This window comes from Brassica napus, chromosome C9 (assembly GCF_020379485.1).
Source record: "Brassica napus cultivar Da-Ae chromosome C9, Da-Ae, whole genome shotgun sequence".
Lineage (NCBI taxonomy): Eukaryota > Viridiplantae > Streptophyta > Magnoliopsida > Brassicales > Brassicaceae > Brassica > Brassica napus.
In genome coordinates, this window is record NC_063452.1 from 53,800,733 (window position 1) to 53,828,706 (window position 27,974).

General features: G+C 37.4%; 7 protein-coding genes across 10 annotated transcripts; 5 read left to right on the plus strand and 2 right to left on the minus strand.

Moving 5' to 3' along the window:
• The first annotated feature begins 1,978 nt into the window (after positions 1-1,978).
• BNAC09G37200D lies at positions 1,979-2,809 on the plus strand. Its single transcript, XM_013849890.3, has one exon. The coding sequence runs from the start codon at positions 2,205-2,207 to the stop codon at positions 2,670-2,672; it is 468 nt and encodes a 155-aa protein (XP_013705344.2). The 5' UTR covers positions 1,979-2,204; the 3' UTR covers positions 2,673-2,809.
• Positions 2,810-4,282: 1,473 nt separating this feature from the next.
• Positions 4,283-5,115, plus strand: LOC106411038 (copper transporter 5). The gene has a single exon (XM_013851710.3). The coding sequence runs from the start codon at positions 4,481-4,483 to the stop codon at positions 4,913-4,915; it is 435 nt and encodes a 144-aa protein (XP_013707164.1). The 5' UTR covers positions 4,283-4,480; the 3' UTR covers positions 4,916-5,115.
• A 4,459-nt stretch (positions 5,116-9,574) lies between these two features.
• LOC106409403 (guanine nucleotide-binding protein subunit gamma 3) lies at positions 9,575-12,769 on the plus strand. 4 transcript variants are annotated; one of them, XM_022705793.2, is made up of 5 exons: positions 9,575-10,099; positions 11,570-11,625; positions 11,721-11,765; positions 11,870-11,914; positions 12,289-12,769. In XM_022705793.2, exons 1-5 carry the CDS (start codon positions 9,920-9,922, stop codon positions 12,698-12,700), a joined length of 738 nt encoding a protein of 245 aa, XP_022561514.2. In that variant the 5' UTR covers positions 9,575-9,919; the 3' UTR covers positions 12,701-12,769. The 4 variants fall into 4 exon arrangements, with proteins under 4 accessions (XP_022561514.2, XP_013705501.2, XP_022561513.2 ...); XM_013850047.3 differs by having other exon boundaries at positions 9,616-10,099; positions 11,573-11,625; XM_022705792.2 differs by having other exon boundaries at positions 9,671-10,099; positions 12,286-12,769.
• A 2,747-nt stretch (positions 12,770-15,516) lies between these two features.
• Positions 15,517-16,425, plus strand: LOC106411255 (germin-like protein 1). Its single transcript, XM_013851978.3, has one exon. It carries the CDS (start codon positions 15,632-15,634, stop codon positions 16,265-16,267), a length of 636 nt encoding a protein of 211 aa, XP_013707432.1. The 5' UTR covers positions 15,517-15,631; the 3' UTR covers positions 16,268-16,425.
• A 509-nt stretch (positions 16,426-16,934) lies between these two features.
• Positions 16,935-22,005, minus strand: LOC106410682 (protein PLASTID MOVEMENT IMPAIRED 1-RELATED 1). The gene is made up of 3 exons (XM_013851232.3): positions 21,854-22,005; positions 18,658-21,288; positions 16,935-18,136 (listed from the first exon to the last, which is right to left on the minus strand). The coding sequence occupies exons 2-3, from the start codon at positions 21,240-21,242 to the stop codon at positions 17,137-17,139; spliced, it is 3,585 nt and encodes a 1,194-aa protein (XP_013706686.2). The 5' UTR covers positions 21,243-21,288; positions 21,854-22,005; the 3' UTR covers positions 16,935-17,136.
• Positions 22,006-23,134: 1,129 nt separating this feature from the next.
• LOC106410830 (ribosomal RNA processing protein 1 homolog) lies at positions 23,135-24,937 on the plus strand. The gene has a single exon (XM_013851446.3). The coding sequence runs from the start codon at positions 23,213-23,215 to the stop codon at positions 24,788-24,790; it is 1,578 nt and encodes a 525-aa protein (XP_013706900.1). The 5' UTR covers positions 23,135-23,212; the 3' UTR covers positions 24,791-24,937.
• Positions 24,910-27,610, minus strand: LOC106410832 (protein trichome birefringence-like 5). Its single transcript, XM_013851447.3, has 5 exons — positions 26,883-27,610; positions 26,300-26,492; positions 25,994-26,187; positions 25,544-25,702; positions 24,910-25,364 (listed from the first exon to the last, which is right to left on the minus strand). Exons 1-5 carry the CDS (start codon positions 27,500-27,502, stop codon positions 25,040-25,042), a joined length of 1,491 nt encoding a protein of 496 aa, XP_013706901.1. The 5' UTR covers positions 27,503-27,610; the 3' UTR covers positions 24,910-25,039.
• Positions 27,611-27,974: the final 364 nt, after the last annotated feature.

Sequence of the window (27,974 nt, forward strand, 5' to 3'; positions counted from 1 at the left end):
TAAAAGCAAAACATAAGAAATATATACTTATGTATATATAATTAAGTATTTAAAGTATTTATTTAAATTTTAAATACTTATTGTTAGATATCATATCAAAATAAATATGAAATTGAATATTTGAAGTATATATTCATGTTTAATATAATTATATTGTATATTAGTTTGGACATTCGAAACGGGTTTTTCAGATATCTTTTTGGATTTTTTGATTTTTTCGGTCTTTCGGGTTACCTGTTCGGGTTCGGTTAATAATACTTGGGATTCGGATATATTTTGTACCACCTTACAAGATGCATTCGGATATTTTTTACATTTCAGATCGGATACGGATTGGATTTTTCGATTCGGGTTCGGTTCGGATTTTGGATTATGGATTTTATGCCCAGGCCTAAGTACGACCGTGGATAAATAACTAGATATGAAAACCAAACTTTCACTACAAGTTCAAATATATAAAAAAATAAAAGCAAAAACACACATACAACTAAAGTGAAAAGAACAAAAGAGTTTTGACAACGATGAGAAAAGAGAGCAAATGGAATACGAAACTGAGAGATTTAAAGTAGGCCAAAGACATATCGTTATCCAAACACAAAGGTGCAGTACTTTTTAAGCCTCTCCATAGCATGTTCCTCAAATTTTAGGTAAATCAATCTTCTGAGATGCTGGTACGATTATTTATCATATAGTTGTCATATATCACTCGTTGAATATCGGTCCCAGCATCAGCATGTGATATGGCTGTATATATTGTACAGTGCAAATATAGCTTACTATTTATTAAAAACGCCTAGGGTATTCTGGATTCTTCCTACACTAGCTAACATCGGTTTGCCGTGCGATTGCATCTCGGTAAACCGTGGGCAGAGACTTAGGCTTTCATTGTTCGCACGTAGTTTTTGCGGTTACGTAAAACAAATTACATTTTGTTTTTGTTTATTATTTTTCAAAAATCAAGTCATTTCGAAGAAAAACATAAAGCTAATTAAAACATACAAACAGGATGTATTTTCTGGAAATAATATACAAATAAAATGTTAATCAAAAACATACTTCACCTCTCTTATTTTTCATGTACCACAACGACATTTTTTTGATCCGTTAACATTCACATCGATCCATCGACGGATAACCTCAAATTCAGGTCCACATTTCTCTATACCTATGGTTTCAAGCAACCATCTATTGAAGTGTCAACTGATAGAGTAAGTCAAGTCATTGGTTATATAAAAAAAGTCATTAGTTATGACATGCTTCTCCTTAAATTGCCTCACATTATCACCTGTCGGCGCCATAGCAAGTTGTACTATTTGCTCATAGATTGATTCCATCTCGATAGCATTATATTGTTCCTAGCTAGTGATCTAGCTAGTGTCTCTCTTGTCTCATAGAACATTAAAAGATCAATTCCCTCCGTTTCTTATTTTCCCTTGGTTCTTTTCATAGCCACACACACACAAGAAGAAGAACCAATTTAGACGAGTTATAGGTTTAACATTTGCACCAAAAAAAGTTATAGGCAATATTTATGAAGATTTGTTTTTATAATTTGAGTAATCATGGCCGATGTCTAAACTAGTTGCGAAACCTGTGGAAGACTCTTTTTTTTTTGCTATTGTAAGGTGTTTACAGTTGTATATGTGGGACTTAATATCGGCAGGCGTCAAACATTGTATTGCTAAGGTAATTAATACATTTCATAAGGGAGTTTGTACTAAATCAATATTTACTTGATTTCTCTAAGGATAATTATATGTTTATGGCAAACTCTCGTTTCCATTTGGCATCCTTATTGTGTTATTTTGTTCGATATGGAAGATCAGATTTAATATTCATAGGAAAAATGAATATCTTAAACCGCAGGATTGCATAAGTATTTTATGAATTTATTACTCACTATAGACGAAATTCAATAATTATCCATCCACACCCACATGCAAAATTTGAGAAACAAACAAAAAGTTCTTACCACATTATCTCACTCACATGAATCCAAATCCTCCTCCAACCTCACATTATTTAACATTATACACAATAATTTTCTCAATAAAAGAAAAAATAATAACATAGACATACGTCACCTATGTCTATATATACATCCAAGAAAGACCACCTGTGTATGAATGATATAACCTTAAATCCAGAAAAGCCAGAGACTATTACAAGAAAGAGCATATTAGTCTGATCATTTTCCACAAACAATGATGTCCTCATCATCATCATCATCATCTGCCACCGATATTATCACTAAGCCGCCGCCGTCGTCGGCTGTTGAGTCTGTCACGTGCGACACGTGCGGTTTCGCTGAGGAGTGCACGCCGGCTTACATCCACCGCGTCAAGGAACGCCACAGGGGACACTGGCTTTGTGGGCTCTGCGCGGAGGCTGTGAAGGACGAGGTGGTTCGATCTCCGACAAGAATCTCCGTCGAGGAAGCTCTTCGCCGCCACACAACGTTCTGCCACCGGTTTCGTTCATGGAGCGCGGAGGAGGAGGAGGAAGATCCTATTGCAGTCATTGGAAGAATTCTACGGAGGAGTCTCGATGGCTCTCCTCGGAGAACCACCACGAGGACGAGCTCAAGCGGAGCTTTGCCTGGGGTCGACGATGTAGCGGCACGACGGTCGCTTCTCCGATCTGGGAGCTGTTTCTCGTCTCTCTCTACTTGATTAAATATGTTAGGTGTAAAGTTGCATTTTGCTTTTCCTAAATTTTTGTTAAAGATTTGTTATTTTGTATGACGTTAGTCTTTCTTAATATGATTCAGTGAGTTAATAAAATGGTCAATGACCAAAGCATTCTGTGATCTCTAGATTTGCAGTACTTACGTTTTTTTAACAATCAAATTACGTTTTTCGGGATTACAGTAACAATGCAATATGTAGTACACGTAGTTAATGAGTTTGTACCAACGTACGTAGCAATAAAAAGAATAGGTTGAACCCCCAAATACTGTACGTATAGCATTGGTGTTATATTTAACGTTTTTTAGTTTTTTTGAAACTTGCTAGAATGTATGTTAGTTGACAAAAAGAACACGTTAGACTAATACACTTCAATAATATAGGTCGTTTTTATATCAATTTTTTAAAAACATCCTAGATAACAAATCTGGACTATAAAACAATACTATCTAGTAGCTAGGCATCTACTAATACATATACTTCTCAACAGGCAACTTTAATTCATCAATGTTGACGGATTATATACGCTACAGTTATCATTGAATCATATATATATATATGCAATCGCCACAAGATCACTAGAGACAGTTGAAAAAATAAGAGAAATAATCAATATAGGCCACATATTATTTCTCAAATCACTAACACAAACTCATAGATATATTATGCTAGCTGATGCATATGTCTCAGTTCTAACATCTTCAGGGTTCCATTTTCTGTGCCTTTATACTTTTATAGCCATAGCAATGTATGTATGACATCCACTTAGCCCTAATTAGAACAACTAAAATCTAATATTTTAGATTCAGTTAAAGTAGTATGTATATGCATCTGTATAAACAAAAATATGAAATGTGTATGTCAAATGTGAATGCATGGCACATGCGGATATGTCCAGCTTTGGTGTGATGAAGAGATCCAAGTCTTAACATCACTTTCCAATTGGTGTGGCGCAAGGGTCATTCCTCTTCACTTTGTTGCCCACTTGCCTAAGACACTCTAACTCGACATTTTGTCATCTATTTGTTTCTTAATTGTTTCAAATTGAAAGACAACTCCATGTTCTTTTTGTTTATATTCTTAATTTTTCGGCCACTTTATGTTGTTTTGAGTTAAAAGTATCTCGAGCCCCTTTCACCAATATCTTTGAGTGTAACCACCAAGATTTGTATATTTATCATTCCATTATGATAACTGTACACCTCTTAACTGATAACTTTAAAAGTATGTGAAGCCCAAGCTAGGGTTAAATTAAGTTTTGCTATAATAAGAAACAGTCCTAGGCAAAAACAAATGAAAGGGTAGAAGAAAAATAGATACAATACTAGTGAGAAGAAAGATTCAGGGTCGACCAACCCTGGTTAACTAGGATAGATTTAAAAAAACGTGCAATTAGAATTTGCCTGGTTTGAAGTCTAATTATCTTGATTATGATATTCACACCTAAAGTTTTCCAATATCCATAAAAAAAAACAAAATTAGAATATCTATAAATGGACATAAAGAATGTCATCCAAGTTCATATACTAACCTTCTGAATAATATCCAAAATTTTCAGAAAGGATTAGACCTTGGATGAGATATAATATATGTTGATAATATTTGCAGCTTTTCTATTCCAGTTTCTAAAAGAGTGAAATGTTACACGAATACAAAGCCTTGCCTATTAGAAAGCCCACTGGACTATAGTGTAAACCCATAAGGAAACTTCACTTTTAATCAAAGCAACGACCAAAACAGCTTCGAACAACTTTGCGATCATAATCATCTCAGAAAAAAACGTCGCGAAGAAGATGATGCACATGACCTTCTACTGGGGCATCAAAGCCACAATCCTCTTCGATTTCTGGAAAACCGATTCATGGCTGAGTTACATCCTCACTTTAGTCGCCTGCTTCGCCTTCGCCGCCTTCTACCAGTACCTCGAGAAACGCCGTGTCCAATTCAAATCCCTTTCATCCACTCGCCATCCTAATCCCCCGCCTCGCGCCGGCGTTTCCGCACCTCTTATCCCCAAATCGGGCACCAGATCCGCCGCCAAAGCTGCGTCGGTGCTGCTTTTCGGCGTCAACGCGGCGATCGGTTACCTGCTGATGCTGGCGGTTATGTCCTTCAACGGAGGCGTTTTCATCGCGATCGTCGTCGGGTTAACCGTCGGTTACCTCGTTTTCAGATCTGACGACGACGGTGCTGACGTGGCGGCGGAGAATCCATGCGCGTGTGCTTGATTTCGGATGATTCGGTTTATGTTTGTTGTGTTTGATCTACGCCACGTGTTTTTTATTTCTGTATTTTTTTTTTCTTTTCTTGTTGGCTCCTTCACCAAACTGATATCGTCGACGATCTGAATGCGTTTCTGGGTTTAATGATGTCTATGAACTTAATGATGTGTAAGATTATCCCGTTTTAATCCTATGATTGAGCTATATATATTCTCCAGATTTAATATATAGTTTGTCACATATGATATGGTTAGCATACTTAGGGGGTTTATTCAAACAAGAATTTGTATGGAATTCAGTGATTTTAAAAGTGGATGGACTTTTAATAAACTTATCAAATAGTTTACTTTACTTTGATTTCTATTGACAGTTATTGATTTTCATAGATTTGCATGCATTTTATTTTTTATTTTTATAAATCTTATTAAGGAAATATGTAAAAGTTTTTTTTGAAAACTTTTCAATTTTTTAAAAGCTTTCTGTAAGTAGAGATGATAATAAGAGATGATATACGGATCAGAGATGATGTACAACAAGTCCTTGAGAAATCTTCGTGGCCGAATCAAGTCACAAGATCGATTGAGATCAACTCTTGAGGATCTATTGTAGCCATCTTGGACCTCATGTTGCTACGTACAATTGGAATCGATGTTCTTTAGTAACACTAGTAGCGATGAGTTGAGCCACCTCAGTCCTTCCTTCACCCACATGATCCAATTTCCACTACGAAAAGACACAAGGAGATGATGAATGTTTCGGAAATGGTAAATGAGTGTTGGATAGTTTTCTGTCCATGGCAACGATAGGAGTTGCGCCTCAAAGAATGAGTTGGTAGAAAGAAGGATCTTCAGCCATGAAAAACAGCTTTCCACAACTATTGCTTACGCTATTCTGCCAAGACGATGACACTCAAGCATTGATGCTTCTTGTTAAGGTGTAAGAACATCATCGCTGCTTTTTTTCTTTGTATATGATTTTCTTTTTGTTACAGTTTTGAAATAAATAAGCAAATATTAAAATTATTACTTGTTTGTGTAACGCTACGGAATCAAAAGTGTGTTTTCTATTATATAAATTTTAAAACTCTTATGGGTATACATCAGATTTTCAAAGTTGAGGCTCATAAGTAAGAAAGTAAAGAATTTATATCTCAATAACAATAGAGTTTAATAGAATTAAAAAATTAATCTTAACTAAACTTTTTGAATAACAAAAGATTTTGAATGGATTTTAAAAATCTTTAAACCAATAACAATATAATTTAGTAAGAGTTTAAAATTGATTTTCAAAATTTTATAATTCACCGACTCTATCTACCGATAACCCCCTTGGTATATAGAAATATATTTGGTTTCTGAAACTGATCAACAATTAGTGGATTCGCCATTGAATATTAATCAGAGTGTTGCAGTGATTTGACTATTATCATGTGATAGACATCCTTCTTCATCGCCACCATCTATTATTTATTACCTGTTTTCAATTAAGTAAGTTGGAGCTCAACTAATCCCATAAGTGGATGGGATAGATCACTGGAGGAAGACAGAAAGTCATCTTCAACTGGGCCAACCCCCAACTCCAGCTGGCCCAACAATAACACATAAAGAACCATCTTACATGGGTTCGAAGTGAGGCTCCACTCATTGACTCTTAAACCTTTCCTTTTTTTTAGTTAGTGTAGGATCTTCAACTTTAGTTCTGTTTTTAGTTGCTCCTGTTTCGGTTGATGTTTTCAACTTTTCATCTTGGACAATAATTCTATTGAATTCAGACGTTAAAAAAAGCAGGAAATCTGGTATTATTCCTATATTTACAAAGTTATTTTTCTTCTTTATATTCAGGATGAGATCATTTCCATGTTTAGACCATTGATTCAGTCGCTTTTTGAACTGAAAATGTGAACATTATCTAAAACTAGGGCCGGCCCGTAGGGCGGGATTTTTTTGTTTTTTGTTATTTTGGTTTGTATAATTGTTATTCGATCTTGTTGTTGTGCGTGTGTGAAGATGGTGAGTAAGAGGGATATCTCTATGAAAACGATTTATATTTTAAAGTATGTTGGAGATCGATGGTTTGATTGGAAGAGGGATTGTTGTAGGATGACTTATTTACTTTATTCATGGTGGTTGTAATGTTAGTTTTTTTTTAAAAAAAAATATTTTTTACTCATAATTGGAGGAATTACTTGTTGTTTGTTTATATGATTTTGGCCTTGAAGGATTCGTTTGTGTTTTTTTCTTCTAAAAAATCTTTTTTGTAGATCTTTCATAGTTAATTGGTTATCTTGTTCAAGTGAATTTAGTTGTTTTACATGTATTCAAAATTTGTTTTATATTGATTATGATATTAGGTAGACTGATGGTGATTGGGTGTAGCACACAAACCATGGATTATTGTTGATTGAGTTGCAAAACATGTATTATATCTTGAATGTTTTCAAGATTCGTAGTAATTTTATTTTTATGTTGTTTATTTTTCCAAAAATGGTAGTTTACATAATGTGTAAATGAATTTATTTTAAAACTAAAAATACTGTTATTCGTTTTTTTGTAATAGAAAAATATCTAAATTAAGTCAACACCACAAAAACTTAATATTGAGTGGTACTTTTTTTTTTGCCAGTTGAGTGATATAATTTAAAACGTACACCACTAAATATTCTATATGTTATAACATTCAATACAAAATAATCATGTTATCCGAATAACCCATTAAAGATTTTAAATAGTAGTGATTATTAATATGTATATTTAACATTAGTTTTCTTATATTTGATAAATTAATTATATATTTAACTAAGCGTATCATAGTTTTCATTGACGTTGTTTTTTTTCGTTTACCTTGTTATACGTTAAAAAATCATAAGTAGATATCACTATTTTTCTGCTTATTTTTTTTTAACTATTTATAAAAAATATATAGATATATTATGAGTTATATTATTCCAGGAATTTCATTTTTTCTTGAGTCAAAAAGTCAGCTCACATTATCTTTTTTTTTCTTCTTTTGATATTCGTGGAGAATCTCAGGCGGTAAGACCAGACTAATCCCCACGAGATCTTCCACCCGGGCACGCACGGTTATAGGCGGGAAGGTTGCCAAGGCGACTCGAACCCAAAGCGGGCACTCCAGCTGGAGTTCCATTACCACTAGACCAAGAGCTCTTGGTTCACATTATCTTTATTTTCATCAGACAAAATGTTCTTCTCTTTATTTACATTTACATATTACAGTCTTGAACTCAAATTCCAATCAGGATGACTCATGACTCGGTAGAACAACTCACACCACCCCACCTTTTAACCGCCATCTCCTTCTCCTTCGTAGCCTCGTGTCTATTTCGTCTCAGTGAATATCTCATCAGCTGATTCAAGCCCACCAATATATTTTAATATTATATAATTAGCACCACTCAAATTGATCTAAAAATTGTCTTATTCCTTCATATAGAGATCAAACTCGTTCCGAGTCAAACCTGGACAGAAATCATCCAAGCCAAAACTCTTCACCTTCGATCATATAAATATCACCAGACAACTTTCTTGATACACCGTGAAGCAACGACTGTAGGTCTTTCCACGCTTTAAGTGATCTTCGTAACGGGCTACATAGTTTGAAGAAATGAAACGCTGGACAACACAATCTGTAGTAGAATAGTTTGAGTAAGCGAAATTGAATATTAACGAACACAATTCCCGTTACAGAGAAATGAATATTTGTTCATCTATAAGAAGCAGATCCAGTTCAATTAGGAAGCCACCTTTCGTTGTATTCCTTACTTCCCAGAACATATTTCAATCAAAAGCGTAGCTCAGACGGTCCCAAACCAGCATAACATCACTGAAGAACAGAGGTTTAAGTACATTTCCGGGCGATTTTGCCGATCTGGTTTCCATCGTTTCCTCTGATAATTTGCTTAGCGTGATTCGGTAAGGTGAGAAGCAACAATGAATGATATATATAGGGTGGAGGTGATGTCATTGAAATAAATTCATGTCGTTTGGATTGTTGCAGTAAATATATAAACTTTATGATTCTTTAGAGGTGGGAAGTAGACGACACAGAAGAGAATCGGAATCGGTAGGAACACCGAGAAGTTAGAGGTAGACGAAGGCAGTAGGTAGTTGGCGAAGAGATAGGGTTTACAACTATAGATTGATGGTTAGTGAAGGAGGCCACCTAAAACAAAATAAACGAAAGAAGCAATGTTTATTACGGACCATTAACCCTTTCAAAGTTCGTAACGGGTTAGAGAAGAAGAAACTCATACGAAATGTCACAAAATGTGCTCGATCCAGAGAGTCGCCATAAAAATTCATTTCGCAGAAATCTCCTGGGTACTCCAACGGCAGTTTAGATAACGAAGAAGGAAGAATATGATGAACCCTAAAATTCGATGCGACCCGGATTGAGAAGCTTAGGTTTCTCGCTATCGCCTGGGTTGATTGAGCAACAAATGAAGCCCACAAACCAAATTAAGCCCAATCATATCATGCAACAATTAATGAAACACATCGTATTTAGGAAGACATGATGCACGAATTAGCCGGATGGAATCCTAGGTGGACACGAGAGAATCAATCCTTTCTTTATATATAAAGATATTAACTCAAAAGAGAGTTGATATTCTTTAATAAGATTACCGGGAGTCTTTTGTACGAATAATATACATTTGTTATATAATATATAGTACCCCCACCGAATTAATGGTTTTAAAATAAATAAAATTCAAATATGAAAGAGAAATGGAGCCTTAAAAAGGCCAGAGGAAGGTAAGTATTATCCTTTGTCAGCTACCATATTTACTTCCTCTGCCACCTCCCCTTCCTCCTCTTTCTTCTTACTCTCTATAGGGAGTCTCTCTCACTAATCTCTTTCTTACTTTGCATTGTTTTTATCACTCCCTGCTTCTTCATCTTCCTCTTTCTCTCTTCACTGCATGTTTTGTCTCTTTACTAAAACCATTCTCTCTGGTCTTTATACTACCAGAGAAGATCATCTCTAGCGACAATGGCTTCTACTTCAGGCAGTGTCGGTGGAGAAGTAACTGGTGAAACAGGTTCGCCTCTTGCTAAGCCATCTCTACCGCCGCCTCGTCCGAAGTCTCCGCCGGAGTATCCAGATTTGTACGGGAAACGCAGAGAGGCGGCCAGAGTTCAGATGCTAGAGAGAGAGATTGGTTATCTCGAGGCAAGTTCATTAATAGTATTTTTTTAAGTTACTAGTAGTATTTCTTTCTTTAAGTACTACTATCTCTCTGTCTCTATAATCTGCCACATTTTGATCACTCTGAGGAAGTGTCCGAATATTTTGAATTTCATGATACATTTGTTTTTATTAGTCCTAACTAAACAAGTGGCATGTAGTACTGTACTAGCTTCTGATTATACAATTACTTTATCATTAGTACTCTTAATTAATTTTTATTGTGTAAATAACTTTGAAGAGGGGTTTTAAATAATTACTAGTCTTTGTTTTGTGTGTGTGTGAGAAAAGAGGTTGTTGATTTGCTAAACCTTGGTTCCTACTATATCCAGGTTGGTTTGGACTCTGGACCGTTGTGTGTATGTTTGACAGCAAGTATAGAAAACAAGACATTTATGTTTATTTATTCTCTTAGATGCTATCAAAAAGAGTAATTAATTTATGTCATCAGACACATGTATTTCATAGTATTAATTTCAAACTAGTACTCCTATAGAGTAATTAATTTATGTCATCAGGCACATTTATATAATATTAATTTCAAACAAGTACTCCTACGTATGCAAAGACTTTTCCCATTTTAATTAATTGCATGTTTTGATTATTAATTAATTTGAATCTCTGAACAGATTTTAATTTATATTGATTTTTTTGTTAGATAGGGGGGTCAACGGATCTATTTGAGCATCAATTAAATAGTAGTAACCTAATTGCGTTCATATGCTCTTCATTTAACCTCCAGCATTACGTCATTAATTTTCATAATCATAGTTTTTTACTACTTCAAATTTTCATAGTCATAATTACCAAATTAATTAAGTTTTATTCCCTGAAATTTAAAAATTAAGTATTTGCTAGATAAAAACAAAAAAAAGTTTGATCATCTTGTAGTGTGAATTGATTGACGAGACGCTCACTTACTCTGTTGTTAGCATCACTGAGGCGTGTGTTCGTTCGTGCATGTGTACTATGAAAGTGAGTGTTTAGTTAAAGCAAGTGTGAGAAGTAAAATATAAAGAAAAGAAGAAAATAAAGGTAAAGAAAAAGCTGAATAGATCTTACCAAAAATTTTTTTATTGAATTTGGTTAAGCATCCTTTGCAGTTTTATTTTTTGTTGCTTTTCTATATCAATCAATTTGTGAAAGTCTTTGTCTTTATTGCTATTTGCGTTTGAAAGGACCATATCATTGTTCACCTTTTCTTCATGTTTCTTTCATAGATCTCCCTTATGATTTACTTTCTGTTATGTTTTTATAAATATTTGAGAAATGAAATCATTTTTACACTGTATATGTTTGGTTTCTCCTAATATTTTTCGAAATGTGGAATTCTTGTTGTGTTGTGTTTTGTCCCATTGTGAACTTAGCTTTTCTCTTATTTTTCCAAGCTAAAATAATACACGTTCATTTAGTTAATCAACTTTATTGAACTGATATTTAGAATGTCATCATTAGCAGGGAGAAAATAAATTCATCGAAGGCGCACAGCCAGCTTCTAGATGCTGCAAAGAGTAAGATGATCTCTATGTTCTATAAACATTGCATCAGCTTGTTGTAAAATGTTTATGGAGTCTCATGTTTGTAATATGCTTTTTAACTGTGGCAGGGTCTCTGATTTTGTCGTTGCAAATTCTGATCCATTGATCCCTGCGTAAGAATGTTTCTAGTTAACTTCAATGACTTCACATTTCTCTTACTCTTCCAGCTTTTACAGTTTCGGTTTTTCTTTTTTTCTTTCTTTCTTCATATGGATAGACAACGAAAGAATCGAAGACACTGCCGGTTCTGGAAGTGGCTCTGGTAAGAATTTTTACCGCCTGATAATCTTATTTTTCACTGCGATTTGTATTCACTTGAGACCAACGTAGGGTAATTGTCAGGGCCGTCTAAAGGAGCAGGCAACTGCTGCATTCTCACATGTTCTTAATTTCAAATATTTATTTTTTAAAAGAAAATTTTGAATGTATATATATCGGGATACTGGATATTTCAAAATAGTTTACTTACAATATCAAATGCATGTTTGATATACAATATCAGGACGTCAAATAGTTTGAGATAGTCCCTATAATTATTCTAAGTTTTTTTAGAGTGAACAATAATAATAATAATATTTTTTACTTATATATAACTATCTAACAAAGTGATACTAATTAACTAACTCAATGCAGTAGCTGTGTTCCGTGTTTGAGCTTAGCGAGTTTCTGCTGCTGCTGCCAATCCGAATGTTCGTGCCATCTAAGGAAGCCCAAGTGCTGCAACTGCACAAGTTGCTGCTGCGTTGGGTCCAAATGCTGTGACGGGTCATGCTGCTCAAATATCTGTTGTTGCCCGAAACCGAGCTGCCCGAGCTGTTCATGCTTCCGAGGTTGCTGTTGTTCTTGTCCAGACTTGGCATGCTGCATACCCACCTGTTTCCGCAGTTGCTCTCGACCGTCGTGTCTCAACAAGAAGAAGAGCTCATGTTGCAGCTGCAACTGCAAGATCAGATGGTCATCTTGTTGTAGATGTCCCAGCGTACGCCTTTGTTGTTGTTTTTGCAATTGTAAAAATCTATGTTCTAATCCTTGTTGTTTAACTTTCTAGACTTTGATTATTATTATTATTATTATTATTGTTATAGCTATATTCTCATATAAGTCATATTTTTGTTCATTTCTTCTTTTATCTGTTAAAAGGAAGGAACTCTTTCTTGATTTTGTAATAAACTTGTGAATATTTGTCTTTTTCTGCAAGTGATGATTTCTAATTTTCTACCAAGCAAACCTCCCGTGAGATATGTCAGTATACAAAATCTGTGGATGTCTGACCAGAGAAAAACAAGATATTAAGCAATCATAACTCTCATGGTCTGACCAATAGCTACATAAGGATCGATCTGTCCATTAGCTTTCTACAGTGTATCTGATCTCCCAAACTCAACAGTAATGATGTTCATTACTCTTTCATTTTGGGATCAACAAATAATATTTCTTCTTTAATCCTTGTTACCAGTTAGTATTAAGTTCCAACTAAATTTGCTCAATGGATAATATACACACACTCGCACACCACGTTTGCATGGTTGCATCTTCAACTAAATCGGTTAAACAATAATATCATATGTCATCACGGTTTGGTTTAAAACTTTATACCAGTCTGAAATCATCTTATAACAGATGATCCGACATGACATTAATAGCTTTTGGTCCAATGGTAATCCAAAAAGATCTTAGAAATAGTCCTATTAATTGCTAAATTATATTCTTTTTTTGATCAAAGTAGTCAGAGAGAATAATTCAGCAGAGGTAAAAAAGATAGATCTCATGGTGAAAAATATAAGAACTCGAGTAGATTTGCATAATAATTGATCAAGGGTTTCTGGATTTGTACAGTACGGATCCAACTGGTGATCAGAAGTCAGAAGTGAAGGTTTTTTCTACTTTTTTATCCTCTTCTCTTATTGTATTTAGAGGTCCCATTAAAGAAAGACTAAGGTGTTGTCTGTGTCATGTGGAAGAAAAACGGGTCGAAAACGAAAATAGATGAAATTTAGGGTACACAAAAGTGTCAGATAGGAGAGAAAATACAGAGGTGTGGACCTGTCTGCAAAGAAAAAGTGTGCGAGTTATTAAATGCAACTTGTCAAGTTCTCCTTATCACATATGGTTCGATGCATCTTGTGATTTATATACACTGACACTCTTCGCTTGCTGTCCTCGTGTTTATACCATCCATGTTGTTAGAAACTTAGAATTGTTATTTTCAAAGTTTAAAGATCGATATCATAATAGTATATTTCGAATATTTGACACAGTTACTTACAAGTAGTAAAACTAAAGGAAAACTCCTGTAGAATTCTTTTTACATTTCTTTTATGTAACTTCCTTGTTGTAAATGTAAGTATTGTTCTGTATTTTTCACTTATTGCTTAGTTTTGCTTTTTTCATATGCATGTATTTTTTGTGGGTTTGTTAGAGCATCCGCAACAGCAGCAGTTCTTAAAAGAAAATCTTTAGGGAAAAAATAATTAAATAATATTTCACCAAAAACTAAGGATTAAATTTTTAAAATTCATAATTAAGGACTCTTTTTTAATGAATCCTTGCACTATTTGTGGGTTTCCACGACATGTGACAATCTGCGATTAGTTGGTATTTCTTGTTTTTGTTATCTTAAAAAGAAAAAAATAATAATTAAAAAATCAAAAAACATTTTTTCTAAAGACTCTAGAGGAGTATCATCATTGGAGGCGCTATTAGTTTAAACTTATTTAGTCTTATTGGGCTCAAGTCCTACATCAAAGTGAGCTAGGCTCAATATTTTATGTCAATAAACCTGCACCTATTTGTAGCAGATTCAAGAAGCCTACGCATATGAACCAACTTCTTACCGATTGGGTTTTAGTAAAGAATATTTTTTTCTTCGTTGATAACTCATCAGCATACATGTCATATTATCATATTTCATTGTGTGTTATAATCAGCATTTGTAGTAGTATAATCTAGTAGGCTACAGATCTGTGATATTTTTTTTGTATCGTCTATAACTCCCACACGCATATTACTGAAATACTGAATTCCAGTTTGGGTTATAACATATGAAGACATCACTAGTACAAACTATTAGACTATACACTGCATAAAATCTGCATAAAATAAGGGTTTAAAATCACAATGTTCCCCATTCATAAGAGAAGAAGATGGTAAACGCCCTGAGTAAGAGGGAACGTTACAGAGCCACACAAAGTCGAAAGATGATGAGATGAGACTGAGAGGATAAGAATTAAGAAACGGTGCAGAGGAGTCCAAATTAGAAAGGAAGAGACATGTTTGCTCTTTACTCAAAACTGGACCACACCAATCTCAATCTCTCTTCTTCTCCACTCCTTTCAGCTTTTCCAATATCTTCTTTACAAAAATATCTCATAAAAAGTGACTCCTAGATATTTTGATTACCTGAAAGACCGTTGGGAGGTTCTTAATACGTTGTACATTTTGTCAGAATCGAAACCTTGAGAGTAGTTCGAAACAATCATGTTATTTTTCTTAATGCTAAGCTATTTTGTAATGTAGTATCCTTTCCAAATTTATTGGATATCCGCAAAATAATACTCATACTGTTAGGCTGTTAGCTTTAATTAATTTAATTCATACTAGGAAGTAGATGTAGAACCAAGTGACTGAGTTAAGATGCAATAATCATGTAAATATGATTATTCATACTCTTCTTCCAGTTGAACAAAACTTCTTTAAAAAGTCAACTTCATTGAAAACGAACCATTTATCACCATCCTCCAAACTGACAAAAATCTCTCACAGCCATGTGAGCTTTTTCCCCACGTACGTACACCCAAAGTTCACATGCATGCAATGCTAATAACAACAACAACAAAAATATCCCTTATTACGCTCCTTCGAGACCATCCTCACGTTAACCATATCAATATCCTTATAGGGTCTTTATATAAATTAACCCAAAGGCTTCTCTTTCTGCCTCATAACTTCAAGACTCTTGTCTATATAATCTTACAAAAAAATGAAAATGATAATCCATATTTTCTTCATCCTCTCCTTAGTTTCATCCACCTCTTTTGCCTCCGTTCTAGACTTTTGTGTAGCTGATCCAAAGGGTCCTCAAAACCCATCGGGATACTCTTGCAAGAACCCTGACCAAGTCACCGAGAATGACTTCGCATTCTCCGGTCTCGCCAAAGCCGGAAACACTTCCAACATCATTAAAGCCGCTGTGACTCCAGCCTTTGCACCTGCCTTCGCAGGTCTCAATGGGCTTGATGTCTCATTGGCTCGTCTTGACTTAGCCGGTGGTGGTGTCATCCCTCTTCATACTCATCCTGGTGCATCTGAGGTCCTTGTAGTCATACAAGGAACCATCAGCGCTGGTTTTATCTCCTCTGCTAACAAGGTTTACTTGAAGACTCTCTCGAGAGGAGATTCTATGGTGTTTCCTCAAGGGCTTCTTCATTTTCAGCTTAACTCTGGGAAAGGTCCTGCATTGGCCTTTGTTGCCTTTGGAAGCTCCTCTCCAGGGCTTCAGATTCTGCCCTTTGCTTTGTTTGCAAATGATTTGCCTTCAGAACTTGTTGAAGCCACGACGTTCCTTAGTGATGAAGAGGTTAAGAAGCTCAAGGGTGTGCTTGGAGGAACTAATTAAGCATTCTTTAGTTTTTTTTGTGTGTTTATGAGTTCTTTTTTTTTTCAAGTTCTTCTAGCACTCTGATGTTTATTCGAATGGTTGTGTGTTCTTTGTGTTGCTACTTGTCTCCATGGTTTGAATTGTAATAATAAGTAATAAGCATTACATTGCAGACATTTAAGATGCCTCTTATCTTATTCTTTTTTTGGAACACAACTTAATTTCATTTCCTTTTATATTTTTTGGATACAACAGACTAAAGAAAATGACCTTTTTTTGATAAACAACATAAAGCATAATAACAAAGGAAATTAGTTCAGATAGATGTTCTATATAAAGTGACAACGAATTCGAAACAAATCTTGAATGCCTTCATGACAACAACTAAAAGTTAGTCACTGATAAGTGTGATGTTGAAATCAAATCCTCACCAACAAGGCCTGATCTAAAAATTTGGGGACCATAAACATGATTTAAAAATCTTTGTAAATTTTTGTATATATATAATTTGGAGATTTAAACCTATATGAAAAATGTCAAAAAAAATTTTGAGGCTAGAGAAAATGATTTATGAGCCCTGTTCACCAACGAAAATGACACAAGTGATATGATAGAAGTAGAACATACTTTCTACACTTCAACTTTGCAAATACACATGACGTTTACAGCTAACCACAGTGCCAAGTATTTTTAGTCTGTTGGTTATTTCCATTGATCTCTTAAATGTACCACAAATAGCGATTAGTTTGATCCGCTAAACCTAAACTAAGCACATAAATAACACAGATTCAACATTTAAGCGAATCTAAACAATTCACCTCACCTTTACATAGCATCAATAAACACACAAAACCAGTCAGACTAGTTCTTGTTTTCTTTCTTCAGTTTCATTTTGGCATTATCACATTCGGATTCCGTTTGTGTGCGCTCAACTTCCCCATTTTCCCAAGCTCTTTCCATTTAGAGCCAGAACCAGACACACTCCACAACTTATCACCAGCCTTTGGTTTCATAAGAGGAACCTTGGTGTTGTTCCCTTTCCCCATTCCATTAGCCATCAACCACCTTGAACCAGACTGCACCTGCTGATTCTGAGTCGTGACTCCCCACGGCTTCTTATCCGTCTCGCTCTTCATACCAGTAAGATGCACTTCTGAGATCTTGTACTGAGGGATACCTTGCTCCTCCAACATTGTTTTCTCCTCTTTGACAGCCTCGGTTTCTTCTCCCTCTTCATCGGTTCTCCTCAGCTCGGAAACTGTACTGTAGATTATAGGCTTAGGTGGGACAAACAATCTCTCAACTTGGATAAGAGAAAGCATAGGAGCTCCAACAGGCTCGTAGTTTCTTAACGGATCTCTGAGTTGCACCATTAGTGCTACTGTGAAGTTATTCCCAAGCAAACCACACTTCCTTCCTTTCTTCCCTCTTCGTTTCTCTCCTTTACGGATAAAGTTCAGTGGGTTTGCATGATGAGCAGCCAAGATCTTTGACGTTTTCTCATTGATCTCCTCTTCATCGCCAATGTCACCTGAATCCAACTTCATCCACTCATCAAGAGTCAAGGAGAGACTCATCAACCCATCATCATCATCACCATCTCCGTCATCCTTTATGTTTAGAAGTTGTAAACCAGCCGCTCCTTCTAGACCTTGAAAGGCTGAGATCTCTCCAATGGATTGTGCAGTGATGTCCGAGGGTGCATCCTCGTCTGACATTCCTGATTGTATTCTCAATCCTTCCAAAGAAAGTGCTTCAATCTGGTCCATAGCCAAAGGAGCAAGGTCTTCAAGTGATACATACTCTGAGCTTAAGTTGTTGTTGCAAGTGCTTGAACCGAACTTTTTAGGCTTAGCTGCAGTATCACGCTGTGGTGGTATATGATCCCTGCGTTGAGAAAAATAAACCAAATATACCCAACTTGTAAGAAAAGATGTTTCACGTGAAATTGTCAAAGCAAATCTTTCCACTAGGCATGCGGTTTCGGTTTATTCTGTTTGGGTATTTTCCGTTTTGGTTTATTCGGTTCGGCCACAATTCCACCACCGAAGTGAACCGAAAGAAAAAATCGGTTCGGTTCGGTTTGGTTTTCGGTCAATTTTGGTTTTCAATTTTATTTCTGAAAAACCGATTTTTAGGTTTTCGGTTAGAATTCGGTATAATCTACTTAAAAATCGGATATTTTTGGTTAAATTCAGCTAGTTCAGTTAATTTGGTAATCTTCAGTTTTTCTTTTTTGAAAATCAAAAACCAAACCGAACCGAAAACCAAATTATTTTTCAAAACCCTACAAACTAAACCGAACTCAAAACCGTAACCTAACCGAAAACCAAAATTTTCCGACAAAAACCGCAGGCCTAAATTTTCTACAAATTAAAATGAGTGATGATGGTAAGATTGATGCAAACCTGTGCCCACCGTCAACTGCAGGTGAAGTTTCACAAAACACCTCTTCCATAGTCTTCCCTGTTATATCATCCAAAGGCATTACTTTATTAGCTTGCATCGAAAGCTTCTCAATACCAGCAGTAGCTAGTCTCTGAAGAATCTCCATGATACCAGAGCCCATCTCAGCAGGCACCACCACTGGACACGACACTTGCATGATCAAGCTACCTCCAGCTTTAGAGTTTCTGAACAGTAAAGGGTTCATAGAACGCACAAACCCTCCATTCTTCGTCTGCACAACTGGACCCAATCCATCTCCTAGAGGAGGCAAATCAAACGCCTCGTTTACTGGAAAATCAGCTTGAGGAAACGCATTGTGAGGTGGAGAGTTCTGGAATGTGTTTTCGTTCATACCCCACTGACGCATCAGAGACTCCGTTTCCAAGTCTTCCAACATCTTGGCCCTGGGGTTGCTGCTGACTCTTGCTTGAGTTTCTATCTGGTACTCTTCTTCTATGTCATGCACTAGGGATGCAAGATCAAAATCTGATTCATAGTTCTCATCACCTTCAGTTTGTGGATCAACATCAGATTCAATACCAAAATCAAACAAAGAACTGTCCGCAAGAGTTTCCATTTCAAACTCTCTTAGCAGGCGCTCCCTTGGAGACTCAGGCTCACTCTCGGAAGTTAAACCAAAGGGGCTGTGTTCAATACCTAGCATGTCTAAGAACTCGTTTGCCACGGAATCAGCCACATCTATCGAAGTTGACGCTGCTTCTTCCTTATTTGGTGTGGAGGAGCCTCCATGATCTTCCTCGTCTTCTGACGCCGTTGCTTCCAACATTTCTACACTTTCCAAAGCTGATTCAAGATCTTTCATTATTATTTCTTTCACGTCTCTCCCACCGTTCATTACATCTTCATCATCCCCAGAAACAATACTTTCCTCTTCCTTTGGAGAAACATTGCTCTCCTCTTCTGAAAGCAAAGATTCTTTTGCCACAGAATCAGCCACATCTATTGAAGCTGCTTCCTTATTTGGTGTGGAGCGTCCGTGGTTTTCTTGATCTTCCTCCTCTTCTGACGCCGTTGCTTCCAACATTTCTACATTTTTCAAAGCTGATTCAAGATCTTCCATTATTATTTCTTTAACGTCTCTCCCACCGTTCATGTCGTCTTCATCATCACCAGAAACAATACCTTTCTCTTCCTTTGGAGAAACATTGCTCCTCTCTTCTGAAGGCAAATTCTCTCTACTAATTTCAACAACTTCCTCACTTCTAGTAATGGGAACTTCTCCTGCTATCTTCGGTTCCTCTAAAGAAACATCAGTTTCCTTCTTGTGTACTAAAGGATCTTCTGGAGATAAATCTTCAGTACCAACTTTCTCACTTTCAGTAGTAGGATCTTCAGCAGCTTTCTTTATATCCTGGGAAAGAACATCAGTTTCATCCCTGTCCACACAAGGCTCTTCTGGAGGCAAATCTTCAGTACCAACTTTCTCAAAAGTAGAAGGATCTTCTTCAGCTTTCTTTACATCCTCTAAAGGAACATCACTTTCATTCATGTTGGCCACACGCTCCTCCACTTGATGGGCATTTGAATCTTCGTTTGACTCATCAGGTTCAATGTGTTTAATTACAACGTCAGATTCAAACTGGGACTCAGCTGCTGCAGCATCCACCTTCTCCTCATCAAATTTCTTATACAGAGCGTTTACAGAACTGACCAGGTCTGATTGCGCAGCAACGGGAACAACTTCATGAAGATCTTTGATCTCCACCACATTCTTGGACAGAGGACGAGACTCTTTGCCAACAACACCATGATCATAACGCTTAGACACCGACTTGCCACTCCCTAAACTAGACTTTCCACTGATAGCTCTCGTCAACGCTGCGTTACTGCTACCTTGCTTTGCATTTGAAGCACTGCGAGTGTCCCCAACCACAGTGTACCCAAAACTAACGCTCAGAGTAGCACCACTAGCCTTCCCAGTCAACTGAAACGTCGTCGACCACTTCCCCGAGCTCTTCTCGTCCTGCAACTCCTCGAGCGTCAGAGGAAGCAAGCTAGTGAGATCCATCCGATGTTTCCCCAGATCAACATCAGGAGACCCAACCAGAGCGGCGTACAACAAGAAATGCTTAGCTTCGTACTTAGCTGAGTGGTGCTGTCCACTTCTGCTTCCGTAAACCGAGCACGTATGCGTCATCTTGTCCTTAAACTCGGCTCTTCCGTTTAAAACCTTTGCAGGACGAGTGGTTAAGGATTCATCGCGGCGTTTCCAGTGAACGGTGAGGTAAAGATCCTGGAATGTAGGGGGTAAGTTGTCTATGGAATGGATTTGAGCAGAGAAACAGCAGTTGAAGCGGCGGTTGCGGACGTGAGAGAGGGCTCTGAGAGGCCAATTCCAAATGGATTTCTTTTCCTTCTGAGGCTCAGTTAAGTTTGTACGAGCCAAGGGCTTTGTTGAAGTGTTGTTAGGACCAACCACTGGTCTCCTAGGGTTCTTGTTCACATAGAGAGACTCATTTAATGTCTCCACCTCCTTCAGTAATTTATGGCTACTGGAAGACTCCTCACAGTTAGCTTTACTCATTGGTGTACTTTGAAAACACTGAGAATCCAGAGGTTGAAGTATACAGCTGCAGAGAAGCAGAAGAGATGTGTTAATCGTTGAGGACACAGATACGTGATGAGCTAGCTTATGCCATCATAACATGAGCTTGCATTAATATCAACCTCATCGATTTATCTAAACTGATGAAAACAAAATAAAGTTTCTGTTTTATGAGATTTATCTATGTTCTTGCTTTCACCAAACTACACTACATGTCAAAATCTCAAAGCAGTATCAGTTATTAAACAGGAGGCGTCGTCTATCATCAGCTCTAGACAAACAATAATAAGTGTAGCTTTTGACTCAACGACTTGTACACAAATCATTTTCGACAAGGGATAGAAAGAGACGTGAGCTTTGGGACAGCCTAGAAGAGGTCCAATGACTTAAAACGAATAATCACCACAAGCTCTACAGATTTAGCCATGATTAAGTTAATATTGCGATTAATTAAGATAGATCCGATTCCGACAATCGACCGGTGGCAATAAAATAGTCTAACGAAGCAACCAAATATCACTGAGTTCACGCGAGGAATCAAAATCCTAGGAAATCGAAGAAGATGGGACGGTTGAAGAAGTAGGACTAACCGGCGTGGCTGGGCAATCACGGAGAAGTTGTCTCTTTGGACGCTTGTAAGAGGATAAAATGGTGGAGACGAAGAACACAAGGAAGAATCCCCCCTCTCCGATGTTTTTTATTTCCTGTCTTTTTCCATTTAATTGATTTTATTCGACTACTTTATACTATTTCCTATAATCCCCTAGAAAGACTATTTTAGTGAAAAGTTACCCTCGTGTTCATTAATTTTATACTTTTTGACCAAATTTCTAAGAATTTAATCTAGGGATGGGCGTTCGGGTATCCATTCGGGTTCGGTTCGGATCTATTCGGGTTTCGGGTTTTCGAGGTCAAAGATTTCAGCTCCATTAGGATATTTTTAAGTTTCGGTTCGGGTTCAGTCCGGATCTTTGCGGGTTCGGATAACCCGTTAAAATTATTTTTTTTTTAATTTTAAAATTCAAGTATATACTTTAATTTTCTCAAAATCTATAAACAAAATATTATATTACATAAAAATTTGAATAACATAAGTCAAAATACTTAAACTTAATATATAATTTGATTTGGTTTGAATATTTGGATAGATAATCAATAGATATTTCAAATATTTTTGGTGTTTTGAGTATATTTTAGCTATTTTAAATATTTACTTTTGACTATTTGTATATATTTTCAAGTATTTTGGAAAAATTTAAAAATATCATATATATTTTGGATGTTTTAAATGACAATATATCTAAAATATTTTTATATAAGGGGGTATAGAAATCAATTTCGGATATATTCGGATACCCGGAATACTTCGGTTCGGGTCGGACTCGGTTCCGGTTCTTTAGATACCAAAATTTTGAATCCGTTCAGATATTTAATCAATTTTGGTTCGGGTTCGGTACTACTTTTTCGAGTCGGATTCGGTTCGGTTCTTCGGATTCGGATTTTTTGCCCAGCCCTAATTTAATCTCAGATCTAATGTATTAGAGAATGTTATTGATTTTAATTAATTTGAAAATCTATATAACATTCACAAATCTAGGAAGAAATCTCATTTTAATTATAACATGTGAATTTTAATTAATGTATAAATCTAGAGATATTTTAATTAAGTGTATGAGAGACTAAATGGTTAAAAATATAATTTCAAAGAAAAATTATTAGTATATTTTCAAAAATTTGTGAACAAGAGCTATTTTCCAAGGAAATTCAAAAGTTTAGCATGGAATCGAAAATTAATATAAAGATGAGGGGCTAAAATGTAAAAAGGAGATGAAAGGAACAAAATTTCAACTTAAAACCCTAACCCTTCTTCACACGTCCTCTTTCTCCTCCCTTTACAAAGAAGCTGCCGTCACATTCCTTCTTCTTCCTCCTCCGCAAACTCGACAACGATGGTGAAACGGAAGCAACTCTCCGAGGCACAACCATCACCTCCCGTCGAAGAAAACTGCAAATCCCTGATAAAGAAGCTCGCCTCCTGCAAGCAAACCATCCGCGACCGCTCCCTGCGAACCCTCCTCCGCACATGGCTCCCCGAGCAAGCCTCAGTCCCCGACGAGGACATGAAGAAGCTGTGGCAAGGCATCTTCTACTGCATGTGGCACGCCGACAAGTCTCTGTACCAGTCCGAGCTAATCGACCGCCTCGCCGCCGCTCTGCACTCCCTCCCTCTCCCTCTCTCGGTCCACTACTTCACCGTCTTCCTGTTCACCATGCGCCGCGAGTGGTCCCGCATCGATCGGCTGAGGTTGGACAAGTTCTACCTCTTGATCCGCAGGTTCTTGCACGGGCTGTTGGCTCTCATGGACGGGAGCTCGTGGGATTTGGAGCTGACGAGAAGGTTGATGGGTATTTTGTTCGATGGGACGTTTCTCGCTGGGGATAAGTTTCAGGGGAACGGGGTTAACTATCATGTGGCGTCTGTTTTCGTTGAGGAGGTTAGGGAGTTTCTTCCGTTGAGGAAGGAGGTTTTAGAGCTTGTGTTTGGGCCTTTTGTGATGGTTTTGGGGATTGTTAGTGATAAGGTTTTGGTTGGGAAGATTAAGAGTAATTTGTTTGATGAGTTGCTTAAGATGGGGAGGAGGCTGTTGGATGTTAAGAAGGGTGGGGATGAGGGAGTGGCTGAGGATGACGATGTGGTTGTTTTGGGATCTATTGGGTTGTCCATGGAGTTTGGGAAGAGGTTTTATGAGATGGGTTCTTCTCCTGATTGCCATCAGGGGAATAGGAAAGTGATTTTTGCTCTTCATAAAGAGTTTTTGCAGTTGGAGAAGGATATGTTGAGTTCTGGTGTTGAGGTTTCGATTACTGAAGCTTCTCGGGATGAGGAAGTGCCTGAGCTGGTTCCTATGACTGTTGAGACAGAAGCAGGAGTGCCTGAGACTAATAAGATTGTTGCAAATGGGTCTTCTTCGAAGAAGAAGAAGAAGAGTAGTTTGAAGAAATGTTCAAAGTCTAAAAAGGACAGCGACAAGAAGGATGCTGATGTCGTTGTCAATCATGGTGAGAAAGATGAGTCTGTTGACGAGACTATGATATCGGATCTCAGAGAGGAGTTTGAGAAGATTGCATCCGAGATGGGGCCAGTGAGAGATGAGGTTGCGAGTGTCTGTGAAGAAGCAGAACCTGTTCCAGTAGCCCAAAAGAACAAGAAGAGGAAAAGAGAGAACAAAGGTGTTGTAGAGCAAGGTGCTACTGTTAACAGAGATGCAGCAGAGACGAGCTTACCTGGCCCGAGCAGTGAGAAGAGCTCAAAGAGAGTAAGATTCGCAATGAAGAACAATTTGGTGTGGAAGCCTCATTGCCCTCTACCTCCACAAGACCTGAGGTTGCCTCCGTCTGCTACACCGAGAGGAAGTGCTCTGAAGAAAGGAATCCCAGCTGGTCCAGTGAGGGAGTCTCCGAGTAGGAAGACAAAGAAGAAAGTGAAACCCAACAAACGTAAAGGAGTGAAGACAATCAAGAAGTAATTGTCTCCATGAAAAATGAAGTGTTCGAGTTACTTATTGCGTTGCTTTCTTTTCTTTCAATTTTGTTTTAGTTCCAACTATTTAATACAATTTCGAGATTTTGTTTGCTGATTTGGGTATTAAGAGAAACATCTTTGCCAACAAAAAGGAAGATTTTCAGCTTACACAAAAACTGCCTTCACTAACGTAACAGTGAAGATATTTGTATGCATATCTAGTTTGGCATAGGTATATAAACTCAACTATGTATTAGGAATGTGCTTGAAGGAGCAAAGAAACGTAGATGAGATGGTTCCAAACATCAGGAACTCCAGGCAGACACCAATGGCTGCAATCCTGTTTCCTTGACGACACTTTTTTACCATCCAAATTGATCTTACCGTATATTGAAGGATGTCCATCTTTGCGGAAATTAGTCAGCTTTGTGACGTTTAGGAGAATCACAGGAACTTGCATCTCCTTGATGGCTTCCTCTACTATCTTCATTTTCAAAGGATAGGAATCGAGGATTGAACCTTTCTTTACTGGTTCCTTCTCTCCGTTGCATGACCCTCCCGAGTCCCACTCACCTCCCCTATACAAACCAAACCGAATTACAAATGGTTTCGTTGGTTTCAGTTTTTGTAAAAACAAAACTAAAAACTCGAACTGAAGACCAAACAGTAAACTAGATTGCCTCTCCCTAATCGAGTGATAAAAGTGACATGAACAGGTGAAACTCGTTTTCAGCTAAAATAAAAGAATGTGGCTTACCGAAAATGAGCAGAGGAGTATCCACGGTAAAATACGAGCTGATTTTTGGGATTCACATTTTGATCAATCCATTTTGCCCAAGTCTTCAACGCTCTTCTGTATGCTTCAGTCGCATCAAACTTCGGGTAGATGAAGTCACCTTCTTTATAGTAGTTTTTCCTGCACTAGTTTTATTTACCAAGTCATTCACCATTACTAGTACTTCTTCCTTCTCTAGATAAATATGTCATGAAACAAAATAACACAAGTACAATGGGATGCACCAGCAACATCAAGCTTTAAGATGATCAACTCAGAAGATCTTGCTACGTTTAACTAATACTACAGGTTCAGACAAATTCAACCCACATTTGGAAACAATGGTTTGGGAATTGAGTATCTGATTAAGTAACAAGACTGTCAACAGACACGAAGAAGAGTGATTGAGCAGGAAGGGAAAGAAGCATATACCCTCTGGCCGTCTTTCCATGAACCCACCAATGTCCAGTGTTGAAGACAAGAATGTTGGCTCGTTTCCATCGAGCATTTGACTTGTCAATGCGATCAATCGAAAGGGTAGGATTAGTATTTCCTTGAGCATTAGCTCTGACTCCTTCCCTCACAAGAAAATGTGACCTCACAAACTCTACCGTGCAGTTGTAATCCTGTCCCACATTGTCCAACATCTTAACCCTTGACTTTACTAAGATATAAAGATACAGATGGATACTTTTCTCAAGAAACAAAAGGCACCTATGGATAGAAGAGTGTACTTACTTCGAACTTGAATACAAAGTAGCCTCTTCCCTTGGTAATATTGTGGCCATGAACCTCGTACATCCTACTCTTATCAGATAAACCCTCTCGGAGAACGCAAAGCATAGACTCAAACTGGTTACGGTTCATTGAGTCTCCAACCAACATCAAACTTTTACCTCGTAGCTTCTCTAAGAAATCTGTAGCATTAAACCTACGTTCGGAAAGTCGATAAGAAGGGGATAAAAATCCAATGCACAACAAGAGACAACATAGAATGATCCTTTCTGCTAATCCTATCATGTTAACTGTAACAGTAATCACACTCCTTTTAAAGGAGGTTATCAAGCAATGATTGCTCTTACACACATGAAACTATATATAGAAACTTATATGTACAGCTACACTTATATGCATCCACACTTATAATATTAACCTTAACTTCTAAATAAACTAATAAGACAATGTGACTCATGAACACAGCCCAGGCAACACAATCACAAACCTATATGACTTAGAAAGTGAAATGCTGATCAAACGATTGACACTAACTTGAATCAGGCGTGACAATGGAGGAGGAGATAAAACTGGAGAAGCATCGTACCGTGGAAGGTCGCAACCGTCAGGCTTCCATCTCCAATAGAGATAGTCGGAATCGCGCCTCCCGTTCCTCTGGCAATCAAAAGCTTCGTCAACATAAGGACACGATCCAGGCTGATAGAGTGGATACTCATCAGCATCCTTAACCCACGATCCCTTGTACAAATCGCACCCTCTCAACTTCTCCACCACCGCCTTCCCCTCCGCAGATTCGGCATTGTTATCCTCAACTGACTCTTCCTTGCGCGAGCCTCCTTCATCTTCCAATTCGGTTTTCTCCGTGAGATCAACACTGCGCGAATCGTCCACAGCTTTCAGCTTAGTATTTACCGCGACGTCACCATCGCCGCGGGAATCGGCTTCTTCCTCCTTTGGATTAGTATCGACGGTGAGGTCAGCGTCGGCATCGTGAGGTTTTCCGTTGAGATCTTTGGAAGGGAGTGGCTCGATTGGAGGGCGTGGATCGGGGAGAGGGATGTCGGCGTGGTAAGGAGTGAGAGAAGGTTCGAGAGCGCGTCTGGTGAATAGGAAGACGCTGCATAGGAAGAACACTATGAAGAGTGACGTTGATAGAGTGTAGGAGACGATGGTGCGAGGGAACGAAGAAGAAGAAGAAGTCGACATTGTGCTGCCACCATTGAAGCTACGCAGAACTCATTAGATCAATAATTATTTCTACTTTTATCATATAATAATGGGATCCATAACAGTTCTATGTTTACTCTCTGGTTTAATTATCCTAATCATGTCTTATAAATGGTTAAAAGCACAAATATATTTCTGCTATTTTTGTTTTCATCTCTCATTTTCTAAATTTTTGTTTTCTTCTTCCATTTCCTCATATGTCAAAAAAATATCAATAAAAAGGTCATCATGCATGATATATGTTTGATTCTAGTTGTTGGCTTAGAATTAGAAAATACGAAGAGTTATACATATACCATGTGAAGGTTACTAATAAGACGAAGAAATCGAGGATTAGGTAGATGGTTCACCTTAGGTCTGGGCCTTTTTTATCCCGGCCCGGAGTACCTATCTCAATTCAAACCGAAAAAACTGAAACCAAATCCGAACTATTACACAAAAATATTCGAAC

Excerpts from the sequence above, each read along its gene's own strand:
- LOC106409403 (XM_022705792.2), top strand. The coding sequence starts at position 9,920 with ATGGCTTCTACTTCAGGCAGTGTCGGTGGAGAAGTAACTGGTGAAACA. Across the intron at positions 10,100-11,569 it reads GAGAGATTGGTTATCTCGAG|CAGGGAGAAAATAAATTCAT; the intron begins GCAAGTTCATTA and ends TGTCATCATTAG. Across the intron at positions 11,915-12,285 it reads CGGTTCTGGAAGTGGCTCTG|TAGCTGTGTTCCGTGTTTGA; the intron begins GTAAGAATTTTT and ends AACTCAATGCAG.
- LOC106410832 (XM_013851447.3), bottom strand. The coding sequence starts at position 27,502 with ATGTCGACTTCTTCTTCTTCTTCGTTCCCTCGCACCATCGTCTCCTAC. Across the intron at positions 25,703-25,993 it reads CATGGAAAGACGGCCAGAGG|GAAAAACTACTATAAAGAAG; the intron begins GTATATGCTTCT and ends AAACTAGTGCAG. Across the intron at positions 25,365-25,543 it reads TACTCCTCTGCTCATTTTCG|GGGAGGTGAGTGGGACTCGG; the intron begins GTAAGCCACATT and ends TGGTTTGTATAG.
- LOC106410682 (XM_013851232.3), bottom strand. The coding sequence starts at position 21,242 with ATGAGTAAAGCTAACTGTGAGGAGTCTTCCAGTAGCCATAAATTACTG. Across the intron at positions 18,137-18,657 it reads GCAGTTGACGGTGGGCACAG|GGATCATATACCACCACAGC; the intron begins GTTTGCATCAAT and ends TTCTCAACGCAG.
- LOC106411038 (XM_013851710.3), top strand. The coding sequence starts at position 4,481 with ATGATGCACATGACCTTCTACTGGGGCATCAAAGCCACAATCCTCTTC.
- BNAC09G37200D (XM_013849890.3), top strand. The coding sequence starts at position 2,205 with ATGATGTCCTCATCATCATCATCATCATCTGCCACCGATATTATCACT.
- LOC106410830 (XM_013851446.3), top strand. The coding sequence starts at position 23,213 with ATGGTGAAACGGAAGCAACTCTCCGAGGCACAACCATCACCTCCCGTC.
- LOC106411255 (XM_013851978.3), top strand. The coding sequence starts at position 15,632 with ATGAAAATGATAATCCATATTTTCTTCATCCTCTCCTTAGTTTCATCC.